At 48.9% G+C, this 13,576-nt stretch overlaps 1 protein-coding gene across 1 annotated transcript; it reads right to left on the bottom strand.

Annotated features, from left to right (window-relative positions):
* Window positions 1-4,824: 4,824 nt before the first annotated feature.
* Window positions 4,825-6,826, bottom strand: LOC125524366 (berberine bridge enzyme-like Cyn d 4). The gene has a single exon (XM_048689425.1). It carries the CDS (start codon window positions 6,715-6,717, stop codon window positions 5,155-5,157), a length of 1,563 nt encoding a protein of 520 aa, XP_048545382.1. The 5' UTR covers window positions 6,718-6,826; the 3' UTR covers window positions 4,825-5,154.
* Between the last annotated feature and the right edge of the window lie 6,750 nt (window positions 6,827-13,576).

The following is a 13,576-nucleotide window of genomic DNA, read 5'->3' as shown; positions in this document are numbered from 1 at the left end:
TGAAGACCTACACCAAGTCTCCTTTGGAATTTTTGAAAGCCACTTCCAGGCATCCTCACACTCTGCTTTAAGCTCTGCCATTGCTAATTCATGGCCATGTTTGGTGAATGAGTAGCTAGCCTTATCTACTAGCTTTTTTAGTTCTGCTCCTCTAAAACCAGCTAACTGAAAATTTGCATAGATGTGCCTGAGGCAGTATCTCTGAGGGGAATCAGGGAACACCTCATTTATAGCCTTAAGAAGACCCTGATTGTAAATTAATAACCATGGTTATGAACAAAAACAAATAAAGCCAGCAATAACTATATTTATGTGAACTACTGGCTTGCATACCTTTTGCCTGTCAGAAATAATGGTGTAGGTTCCAAATTTGCTTCCACTTCCAATGCAACATCTTAGCTGGGTTAAGAACCATGTCCAACTTTCTGAATCTTCCTTATCAACCACACCAAAGGCTATGGGGTAGATGTTGTTGTTGCCATCTCTTCCTGTGGCTGCAAGAATTTGCTGTCCAGTGGTTAGCTTGATGAAGTAACCATCAAGCCCTGCATCCATACCCAAATTAGCTACCAAAAAATTACAACAAGATATTTTGAACAAAATGCAGTTATATATTTACCTATAAAGGGCCTGCAACCATTAAGAAATCCTTGCTTTGATGCATGCAAGCAGTAGAACATGTACTTAAATCTAGGAGTTGGGGCAGGGTTTTCTGGGTCCTCAAATGTTGTAACTACACACCTGCTACCAGGGTTTGTGTCAAGAACTGCTTGTAGGTAGTCCCTCAGTCTATAGTACTGCTCCTTCTGGTCACCTTGTACAACCTTAATAGCCTTCCTCCTTGCCCTATAGGCCACACTCTTTGATACATCAACTGAAAACTTGACTTTGCTGTTTTTAATAAGTGAATCCACTGGTGCTCTAGGATCTGCTCTAAGAGATGGCTCAACTTCTTTGGAAAGCCACTTAGTAGTAACTTTTGTGTTCTCTGCTGATGCTGGACAAGTGTGCTCCATGTTACACTTCTTAATGCAAAATGTTCTTTCATGAGCTATCCTGGAGGCACAGATGTAAAATTCACATCCATGCTCTCTCTGTGGACACCAAACAATAATTCTTGTTGGAGTGTTCCTGTGGTAGTGAAAAGACCTCAAAGTCCTTATATGAAAATCTCTTAATGCTTCTCTGAACTGGTAAACAGAATCAAAACACAAGCTCTTGCACAAGAGTAAATGTGAATTGGGAATTGAAGGGTCAAAATATACTCTTTCCTTCATATTTTTCTTACTACTCTTTGTCTTTGCCTTCTTCATGATGTATGGTAGTTCAACTTCATCTTCTTCTTCCTCATCACTTATGCCTGGATCACCAGCTAAACAAAACTCATCTGCTTCAGGAAACCAATCTTCAAAACATTTTTTCTCTACCTCATTGTGACATCTGCTAGTTGGCCCAGGGTTCTTCACATGTTTCACAATAGCAGTACTTTGCAATGGTGTTTCCTCTTCAGAGGCACACTCTATTTCCATTTGTTGAACAGCTTCAGCACTACCATCTGAATGAACTGAATCATCAGAACAAAATTCAGACACTTCAGTGTCTCCTTCAAAGTGGTTCAAATCTGCCTGTCTTTGAATCCTGCTCCTCTCAAGCTGAGCCTTTCTATCATCTATCTCATTCTAAAACTCAGATTGCTCCACAACCTTTTGCACACAACAACTCTCTTGAGTGTTCATGTAATTCTGAATAGCCTGTGTACTTATTGCAGGTTCAACATCTCTCACAACCCTTATGTTCACAACATTGACATGATTAAAAAACTCCAACATTTCATGAACACTAGATTCATTACCTAAATACTTTACTCTTTCAGATCCAATTTCCTCCTCCTTCGCATAGTACATGTAATCACTCTGCCCATACCCTTCACTAGCAATGAGTGATTGTAGAGTAACAAAAGATATATCTGACTCATATATAACCCTTTTCACAGGGTTACTTCCTTCTAAATGAAACCATATCTCCCACTTCTTGTCAGCAAAACTGCAGAAATAGGTGCTCATGAATTCAATTGAAAATGACAGAGCTACCAATGCAATACAGTTTACTACACATGTCCAACAAGCTCTAACAAACACATATTACTAATTTGCCAGATTGAAGCAGCTAACCAATTCATGAGCAGCTAACCTGTTTGGCAGATTGAAGCAGCTAACCTAGCAGATGATATTTTCCATACCTGCAACCCATTGGCGATGACTGGGCGAGCTGTGCCTCCTGCTGCTGCGAGCCGGCCTGCGTCGAGAAGCTGGTGCTCCCCAACCAATTGTCGACTGAGCCCGCAGCGTCCAAACTTGTGCCACCGCCGCCTGCGTCGCCGCCGCCGCCACCACCCATATCGCCGACGCCCCCCTCCGGAACCACCGCCGCCATCGTTGCCGCCACCACCTAGTTCAGAGAGAGGGAGAGGACGGAGAGAGTGCAGCGAGAGGGGAAAGGGTCAGATCTTGACCCGCACCCGGCCGACGGCGGCCGTTCCGACAGGGGACGGGCCGTTAACGGCCGTCCGCGCGCGCCGGGCGTCAGTTAGCCCGCGTGGAAACTGTTGGCGGGCCCAACCGGTCAGAATAGGGGTTAGCGCGGGCGAAGCGAGCGATTACGTGAGTTGGTAGTTTTTTGCCACGGCTTAGGAAAATTTTGGTAGTTTTTCGCACAAAAACGTAGAGTGGTAGTTTTCTGTCACGTTTCCGGCAAATGTGGTAGTTTTTGGTTAAATACTCTGTTTAATGGAGACCATGTAGTATCTATTAAAAACTAAAGGATTTCTACATTTCCACAACCCCCACTAGATTGACTCCAGTCAAATGAAAGTGTTTCACATTCGACTCAGAAAGCCGATTCAGGCGTGGTGCACCCTCGGTTCAGGATTTGGTGGCTTCCAGCATTTTTCATTGTTGTTCCCCTCGACGACGACGACGGTTAGCGATTGGTGTTGGTTTAGTTTGCGCTAAGGCCCCAGGATTGTATTTTCTTTTTCTTTTTTTAAAAAAGGAGGATGATCCCCGGTCTCTGTATCTGGAAGATGCATACGGCCACTTTATTGATTATTCATAAGGACCTTATAAAGTATTACAACAAAATGCCTGAATCTGCCATCTTGGCAATATATGCCACTACTCCTATCCATATGATGAAGGGGTGCTACCTGGGCCAAATACCCGGTCTACTCACCTAAGCCTATCATCAAAAGCCAGAAGCCCCAGCCGAGCCACATACCGGGTCTGGGGCATAAACTGGTCTGACGCACTCACATGTGTTGTCGCCGCCATCTTCCACAGGTCCGTCTTCAGAGCAGATATTGAGGCTTCTACCTTGTCAGGCCACTCCGCCATCGACGCCACCTTGACGCCAGACAACTATCTCCACCTGCGCGAGTCCATCACTGCGCATCGGGCGCCGAGTCTCCACTGCACCACGCCGCCGAGATCCGCCGTCATCAATGTGAAGGATGAAGTACCGCTCCACCAAAAAAGGCGCCCGCTGGTCCCTCAACCCGTGTATGCCTCCAAGAATGACGCCCCCAAGGAGGAAACGACACCAACGCACCGCCGTCATCCGATCAACTGATCTAGCGTTTCCCCCGGAGGTAGCGGATAGAGATCTAGAGCTTCTCCACGGCGATGCCTTCAAGAAGGTAATGACACCACAGGGTGCCACCAACGCCGGTCTTGGCATCAAGCCGAGCACAAGGTTTTCACCCGGATCCGCTCGAAGAACCTCCATCACGTATTGTGTGCACGGGTCGCCGCCGATTTGAGCCGCCGCACATGGAGCAGGCCGCACCGGCCAGATCAGATCTGTCCGGAGGGCACAACCCGCATGGTGCCGACCCAACCACCAGGCCCTCCATGCCGCCACCGCCGATCCGAGGTCAGATGGTGTGTCGCCGCAGACCCGGCCGACGCCGCCGAATGCCGCCACGCAGCCCGAGGCAGGGCCGGCTGCCGCATCCCACCATCGCCGCCCTTGACCGACGCAGCCGCCGCCGGAAGGCAGGCCCGCCGCGCCGCCAGGCCAGATCGGCCGTGCCACCCACGCCGCGGGGCTCCGCACCGCCCGCACGGCGCAGGCAAGAGGGAAGACCCCCGCCACCGCCATCAGCCCCAGGCTATAGCCGGCGGCATCCTTCGGCGGCGGCGGAGGGAGGGGAGGACGGATGGGGACCCCCGGCGGCTAGGGTTTTAGATCCCGCCCGAGTCGCCCGAGCGGGGGGTGACGCGGGAGGCCTCCTCTTGAGTTTTCATTTGAATCCATGTCTGCTGTCTGTGCATGATTTCTTTTTCTTCGGGGGTCTTTTTGCATTTGTGTTGGGATGCCTATTATCTCTCGTGGGTTCTCGACACTGTTGCGTTTGTGCTATATTTGTAACAGACTCTTGTTAAAGGTATATGCAGCTATCTTAAAAAATGCCATTGTTTAGCAAGAACTTCAAAATCCACTATGTCAAGCGTCAACATTGAAGATCTTCTTAACACCCCCCCTCCAAACCAATCTAGCTACAATGCATTCAAAGAAGAGATGATAAACTGATAACGCAATGAACACACCCTAAATGTTTGGGCATAACTCATGATTGACTCAAATATATCACCCTTCGATCATCTTTAACTCCATCAAGAGGGAGGCAAAAATAATGGGTCACGACGGGCGCAAAAAATGGGGTAACATCAGTATAATAAGGAATGTGTGTGCCAAACTCTGTTGTCCTCTCTTAATTAATGAATGGGGCAAAGCTTATGCCTTTTCGTTTCAAAAAATGGTAAATATCTCCAACACATCATGAATATAACAATGATGAACACTTGCATGCGAACTTGGTTAACTCCAACATACTCGAGGAGTATCATGGACATGACAAGGGCAACACTGCCAATATGCATGCAACACAGGGTTGACCCCAACATACCAGGGAAAGTTTCCAACGTGAATTGGAGCCCAATTCGAACAGAATTCAAACTTTTGTCAACTTTCGAAAACAAATTTTGGAACTATACATTGAACACCAACACAATGTAATATTCACCTGCCATCTCAACTCCAAGATCGCTATTTGTCCCCAAACGTAGTTTGATCGCACGACGGGCATCGTCCTCGTCACTCCTTGAATGGTGGGATGCTCTGCTCGTTCCTGAAGTAGTCGTCAGGATCCGCCACGGCCTTGGCCATGGCGAGCCTCCGGAAGTTACCCCCGTAGTACTTCTCGCCCCAAATCCTGCCGGCCTCGTAACTGGTGACGTTGCCCACGACGACATTCTGGCCGAGGTCGAGGTCCCTGTAGTTCACGTACGCCGCCCTGGGGTTCTTGCTCACGTGCGGCTCCATGAACGCGTACATGTCTTTGAGCCACCTCGTCTGCGCCGACCCGTCCGTGTCGGCGGACCAGAAGTTCATGTACTGGATGTTGTACAGCACGCCGCCGCGGTGCGGGAACGGCGTCGCCGTCTCCGGGAGGCTGCTCATCTTGGCGCCGTAGGGGTCCATGATCATCAGCCCGGCCTCCGGCTTGGCGATCCGGGCGAAGATCTCCGCCCACACGTCCTCGGCGATGGCCTGCCGGACGTAGTCGGAGGTGGCCTTGCTGAAGGGGGTGCTGGAGGTGGTCCGGTTCAGGATGTCCTCCACGGCGGCGGTGGGGCCCAGGTAGATGAAGGGCACGGACTGGATCCATGTCATCTCCTTGCAGTGCGTCCGGTTCACGCCGAGCTCCGGGAAGCGGCTCCCCATCAGCGGCAGCAGCGCGTCGCACGTGCCCAGGTACATGGACTGGAAGCGAGCCACCTGTTTTTGGAGGCGCACCGTGATGAAAATGTCCTCGGGGAGAGCCGGAGCGACCTGCTGCCATCTGGTGAGCATGCGCACCGCGCCCTCGTCGACGGACTTTAGGACGGTGAACATGGTCACCGTCGGCGGGACTGGCACGAGCTTCACCTTCCACGACAGCACGATGCCGAAGCTCCCGCCGCCGCCGCCCCCGCGGATGGCCCAGAACACGTCGGGCCCCATGGCCTGCTTGTCCACGAGCTCCCCGTTGGCGTCGACGAGCGTGGCGTCCAGGACGTTGTCGGCGGCGAGGCCGTACTTGCGCAGCAGCATGCCGAACCCGCCGCCGCTGAGGTGCCCGCCCACGCCGATCGTCGGGCACAGGCCGGCCGGGAACGCCAGCTGCTTGCTCGCCTGCGAGATGGCGTAGAACAGCTCCCCGAGCGTCGCGCCGGAGTCCACCCACGCGGTGGCGGCCTCCCGGTCGACGCGCACGGAGCGGAGGTTGGCCAGGTCGACGACGGCGAACGCCTCGCGGCGCTCGGACCGGTACGAGAGGCCCTCGTAGTCGTGCCCGCCGCTGCGCACGCGGACGCGCACGTCGTGCCGGCGGCCGCACACCACGGCGGCCTGGACGTGGGAGGCGTTCGTCGGCGTGACGATGCAGAGCGGCCTCACCGTGGCAGGCGTGGAGAACTTGGCGTTCCGGATGGAGGACGCCAGGACCGACGTGAACGAAGGCGAGTCCTGCGTGTGCAGGAGCTGCTTGGGCATGGCCGCCGACATGCATTGGAGGAAGCCATCGGAGGAAGCCACGGAAGGGACAACGGGCGCGTAGCAGGACAGGAGGCCGAAGAGGAGCCCCAGCGCCACGCTACGACGCGACGCCATGACCATGTGTTGCGACGATGCAGCGCTAGCTGTTGCAACCTCGCTATATTTGCATGGCGTCCGGCTCCACCTTCCACCTATAATTGGCCTTCGCTATCGGTCTTCAGCTGACAGCCATGCAGAAATAGTACAGCCATGGCCAATTGGCCATGATTGATCCGGGACTGGGAGGATCAGGATAGGGGCTGATGTGGTGATAATCGACTGGCATCGCAAAGTGTAATGTAATCTAGTGGAGTAGTCGATCAGGCGATCTGAGCTGTGGAGCCTAGCTCTCACTCTTGACCAGATGCGATGACTTCTTGTCCTCGTGAGAGAAAAATCATGTGACTAGCTTGTCGTCCATTCTTCTTGATCAGGATAGGATGAAACTTCAAGAAAAAAATTGAAATGTACTCTTCTTTCACAATTACATAGTGAAACATTAGTGACGTGTTTGGTTGCCTGCATACAGCCCAACCAGCCTCACGTGATGCAAAAATGGCTCGTTTCGTTGCATGTATTCTTTGTTTGGTCTGCATAGCACACACCTTAAAACACCTCCCAGCTAGACCCGCCAGGAACGGCCGAATCGTTCGTTTCCCCCCAACCAGGCTCAGCGATGCAGGGGAAGGAAAGGCGGCATCGAGCTCATGCGACCACGAAGATGGCACAACCTCGTGCGAGTCTCTAAAAATTTGGCAGGACGAATTGGGGTCACCTCCTGTCGAATCAATCTCCTAATATAGTCACCCTCACCTCACCGCCCAAACTCCCGCCACAATTCCCCCTTTCGAGCTCACCATTCCATGCGGATCGTCATCGACGAGCAGATAAGAGGCGCGTCTTCTCCGTCCTGTTCCACGCCTCCTTCCGGCTGCATCGATGGTTGTAAGTTCGATCACTCCCTCCTCTCTACGCATTCTAACTAGATCTATGAGCATGTGATATGAGTAGATATGTGAGCATGTGGTAGCATGGTAGACTGGCAATCTGTGAGAATATGATGTTGTGGTAGCTAGTGGTGATGGATTGGTAGGATTTGATGATCTTCATGTTGTTTCCATGTCGCCAAGGATGATACTATGGTAGATATGGTACTAAGTGTTGCATGCTAGGTGTTACTTGTGATGGATTGGTACTATTGCAAGTATGTAGAGGTGTGGTACTGTGCTGAACTCCATGGTATGCTATGAGATTGAATAACAGTCATGGATGGTGCGTTGCATGTACTATGATTACTGTTCATGTCTAGTGGTCATTCATACAGTTCATGTTTAGTGTGTTCCACTCTTGTTGATGATAATGCTTGTCCGAAAGTCAGGTTCCGTCAGGCCATTGTCTTCTCCGAAAGTCAGTTTCTGTTGTCCTATGTCGACGACTCCCAACCTATGACCGAGGAGTAGATGCCTCCAAATTCAGATGTCTTCAAGGGGTCTGTTGTGCCTCCAACATGTCTACATAATTTGTGTTTGTTATGCCTACTGTTGATGCTGATGCTGATCTGCACATAAGGCAACCATCAAGGCTGCGAAGGCAAAGAAAGATGGGAGGGGAACCATGAAATAACAATTATTCATGTCCACCTTCGTGCTTAACAAGATGTGTGATATCATAGAAAGTGGGGTGAGGATTGACAAGGGCTTTAAGGAGGTGCACTTGAACTCTGTTGGGAAGTAGGTGTTTGAGTTATGTGGCCAAGAGGACACCTCAATGCTACTTTTAAGTGTTGGGGAATGCAGTATTTCAAAAAAAATTCCTACGCACACGCAAGATCTACCATGGTGATGCACAGCAACGAGAGGAAAGAGTCTTGTCCACGTACCCTCGTAGACCGTAAGCGAAAGCGTTATGACAACGCGGTTGATGTAGTCGTACGTCTTCATGATCCGACCGATCCTAGTACCGAAAGTATGGCACCTCCGCGATCTGCACACGTTCGGCTCGGTGATGTCCCACGAACTCTCAATCCAGCTGAGTGTCGAGGGAGAGCTTCGTCAGCACGACGGCGTGATGACGGTGATGATGAAGTTACCGGCGCCTCAATGCTACTTGTAAGTGTTGGGGAACGCCGTATTTCAAAAAAATTCCTACGCACACACAAGATCTATCATGGTGATGCACAACAACGAGAGGGAAGAGTCTTGTCCACATACCCTCGTAGATCGTAAGCGGAAGCGTTATGACAACACGGTTTATGTATTCGTACGTCTTCACGATCCGACCGATCCTAGTACCGAAAGTATGGCACCTCCGTGATCTGCACACGTTCGGCTCGGTGACGTCCCACGAACTCTCGATCCAGCTGGGTGTTGAGGGAGAGCTTCGCAAGCACGACGGCGTGATGACGGTGATGATGAAGTTACCGACGCAGGGCTTCGCCTAAGCACTACGATGATATGACTGAGGTGGATTATGGTGGAGGGGGGCACCGCACACGGCTAAGGGATCAATGATCAACTTATGTGTTCTAGGGTGCCCCCTACCCCCGTATATAAAGGAGCAAGGGGGGAGGCCGACCGGCCCTTGGGGCCGCACCAAGGAGGGGAGGAGTCCTCCTCCTAGTAGGAGTAGGACCCCCCCTTTCCTAGTCCAACTAGGAGGAGGAGGGGGAAGGAAGGAGAGGGGAAGGGAGAAGGAAATGGGGGCGCCGCCCCACCCCCCCTTCACTAGTCCAATTCGGACTAGAGAGGGAGGGGCGCGGGGCCCTGCCTTGGCCGGCCCTCTCTCTCTCTCTCAACTAAGGCCCATGTGGCCTATTAGTTCCCCCGGGGGGGTTCCAGTAACCCTCCGGCACTCCGGTTTTCTCCGAAATCACCCGGAACACTTCCAGTGTCTGAATATAGCCGTCCAATATATCAATCTTTATGTATCGACCATTTCGAGACTCCTCGTCATGTCCGTGATCACATCCGGGACTCCGAACTATCTTCGGTACATCAAAACACATAAACTCATAATACCGATCGTCACTGAACGTTAAGCGTGCGGACCCTATGGGTTCGAGAACTATGTAGACATGACCGAGACACGTCTCCGGTCAATAACCAATAGCGGAACCTGGATGTTCATATTGGCTCCACATATTCTACGAAGATCTTTATCGGTCCAACCGCACAACAACATATGTTGTTCCCTTTGCCATCGGTATGTTACTTGCCCGAGATTCGATCGTCGGTATCTCAATACCTAGTTCAATCTCGTTACCGGCAAGTCTCTTTACTCGTTCTGTAATGCATCATCCCGTAACTAACTCATTAGTCACATTGCTTGCAAGGCTTATAGTGATGTGCATTACCGAGAGGGCCCAGAGATACCTCTCCAATACTCGGAGTGACAAATCCTAATCTCGATCTATGCCAACTCAACAAACACCATCAGAGACACCTGTAGAGCATCTTTATAGTCACCCAGTTACGTTGTGATGTTTGATAGCACACTAAGTGTTCTTCCGGTATCCGGGAGTTGCATGATCTCATAGTCGTAGGAACATGTATAAGTTATGGAGAAAGCAATAGCAACAAACTAAACGATCATCGTGCTAAGCTAACGGATAGGTCAAGTCAATCACATCATTCTCTAATGACGTGATCTCGTTAATCAAATGACAACTCATGTCTATGGTTAGGAAACACAACCATCATTGATTCAACGAGCTAGTCTAGTAGAGGCATACTAGTGACATTCTGTTTGTCTTTGTATTCACACATGTACTAAGTTTCCGGTTAATACAATTCTAGCATGAATAATAAACATTTATCATGATATAAGGAAATATAAATAATAACTTTATTATTGCCTCTAGGGCATATTTCCTTCAGTCTCCCACTTGCACTAGAGTCAGTAATCTAGATTACATTGTAATTATTCTAACACCCATGGAGTCTTGGTGCTGATCATGTTTTGCTCGTGAGAGAGGCTTAGTCAACGGGTTTGCAACATTCAGGTTCGTATGTATCTTGCAAATCTCTATGTCTCCCTCCTTGACTTGATCGCGGATGGAATTGAAGCATCTCTTGATGTGCTTGGTTCTTTTGTGAAATCTGGATTCCTTTGCCAAGGCAATTGCACCAGTGTTGTCACAAAAGATTTTCATTGGACCCGATGCACTAGGTATGACACCTAGATCGGATATGAACTCCTTCATCCAGACTCCTTCATTTGCTTCTTCCGAAGCAGCTATGTACTCTGCTTCACACGTAGATCCCACCACGACGCTCTGCTTGGAACTGCACCAACTGACAGCTCCACCATTTAATAAAAATACGTATCCGGTTTGTGACTTAGAGTCATCCAGATCAGTGTTAAATCTTGCATCGATGTAACCATTTATGACGAGCTCTTTGGCACCTCCATAAATGAGAAACATATCCTTAGTCCTTTTTAGGTATTTCAGGATGTTCTTGACCGCTGTCCACTGATCCACTCCTGGATTACTTTGGTACCTCCCTGCTAAACTAATAGCAAGGCACACATCAGGTCTAGTACACAGCATTGCATACATGATAGAACCTATGGCTGAAGCATAGGGAATGACTTTCATTTTCTCTCTATCTTCTGCAGTGGTCGGGCATTGAGTCTGACTCAACTTCACACGTTGTAACACAAGCAAGAAGCCTTTCTTTGCCTGATCCATTTTGAACTTCTTCAAAACTTTATCAAGGTATGTGCTTTGTGAAAGTCCAATTAAGCGTCTTGATCTATCTCTATAGATCTTGATGCCCAATATATAAGCAGCTTCACCAAGGTATTTCATTGAAAAATTCTTATTCAAGTATCCTTTTATGCTATTCAGAAATTCAGTATCATTTCCGATCAACAATATGTCATCTACATATAATATCAGAAATGCTACAGAGCTCCCACTCACTTTCTTGTAAATACATGCTTCTCCAAAAGTCCATATAAAACCATATGCTTTGATCACACTATCAAAGCATATATTCCAACTCCGAGAGGCTTGCACCAGACCATAAATGGATCGCTGGAGCTTGCACACTTTGTTAGCACCTTTTGGATCGACAAAACCTTCTGGTTGCTGTTGGGGAACGTACTAATTACAAAAAGAATCCTACGCACACGCAAGATCATGGTGATGCATAGCAATGAGAGGGGAGAGTATGTCTACGTACCCTCGTAGACCGAAAGCGGAAGCGTTTATCAACGTGGTTGATGTAGTTGTACACCTTCACGATCTGTCCCGATCAAGTACCGGACGTATGGCACCTCCGCGTTCAGCACACGTTCAGCTCGATGACGTCCTCGCCTTCTTGATCCAGCAAGATGGGCGAAGTAGTAGATGAGTTCCAGCAGCACGACGGCGTGGTGACGGTGTTGGTGAAGAACAATCTCCGCAGGGCTTCGCCTAAGCACTACGAAAACTATTACAGAGGATAAACTAGAGGGGATGGGGTTGCCGGCACACGGCTTGGTGTTTCTTGATGTGTCTTGGGTGCTAGCCCTACCCCTCTATTTATATGTTGAGCCTTGGGGTCGAAACTTGGAGTAAAAGCCTCCACAAAGTCGGTTTCACCCGAAAGGCAAGAGTCCTTCTCGGACTCCAGGGCCAAACGCCAGGGTTCCCGGCGTCTGGACCCTGGACTCCGCAAAACTTCCTTTTGCGCTTTCCAAAAACCTTGTGGGCTTTCCCCTTTGGCCCAAATAAAGTGTTCGCGTACCCAAACATTTCGGGAAACATCCGGAACCCCTTCCGGTGAATTTCGGAACCCTTCTGGAGACCAAACACTATCATCCCATATATCAAACTTTATCTCCGGACCATTCCGGAGTTATTTGTCATGTCTGTGATCTTATCCGGAACTTCGAACAACATTCGGTTACCAACATACATAACTCATAAATACTATATCATCAACGAACGTTAAGCGTGCGGACCCTACGGGTTCGAGAACTATGTAGACATGATCGAGACACTTCTCTAGTCAATAACCAATAGCGGAACCTGGATGCCCATATTGGCTCCTACATATTCTACGAAGATCTTTGTCGGTCGAACCGCATAACAACATACGTTGTTCCCTTTGTCATCGGTATGTTACTTGCCCGAGATTCGATCGTCGGTATCTCAATACATAGTTCAATCTTGTTACCGGCAAGTCTCTTTACTCGTTCCGTAATGCATCATCCTGCAACTAACTCATTAGTTACATTGCTTGCAAAGTTTATAGTGATGTGCATTACCGAGAGGGCCCAGAGATACCTCTCGGACAATCGGAGTGACAAATCCTAATCTCGATCTATGCCAACTCAACAAGTACCATCAGAGACACCTGTAGAGCACCTTTATAATCACCCAGTTACGTTGTGACATTTGGTAGCACACAAAGTGTTCCTCCAGTAATCGGGAGTTGCATAATCTCATAGTCATAGGAACATGTATAAGTCATGAAGAAAGCAATATCAGTAAACTAAAATGATCAAGTGCTAAGCTAACGGAATGGCTCAAGTCAATCACATCATTCTCCTAATGATGTGATCCTGTTTATCAAATGACAACTCATGTCTATGGTTAGGAAACATAACCATCTTTGATCAACAAGCTAGTCAAGTAGAGGCATACTAGTGACACTATGTTTGTCTATGTATTTACACATGTATTATGTTTCCGGTTAATGCAATTCTAGCATGAATAATAAACATTTACCATGAAATAAGGAAATAAATAATAACTTTATTATTGCCTCTAGGGCATATTTCCTTCAGTCTCCCACTTGCACTAGAGTCCATAATCTAGTTCACATCTTTATGTGATCAGTTCACATCTCCATGTGACTAATACCCAAAGGGTTTACTAGAGTGAATAATCTAGTTCACATCGCTATGTGATTAACACCCAAAGAGTGATCATGTTTTGCTCGTGAGAGAA

This window comes from Triticum urartu, chromosome 7 (genome assembly GCF_003073215.2).
Source record: "Triticum urartu cultivar G1812 chromosome 7, Tu2.1, whole genome shotgun sequence".
Classification (NCBI taxonomy): domain Eukaryota; kingdom Viridiplantae; phylum Streptophyta; class Magnoliopsida; order Poales; family Poaceae; genus Triticum; species Triticum urartu.
Note: the sequence above shows the minus strand (reverse complement) of the source record. Positions and strands in the feature narration are given on the sequence as shown.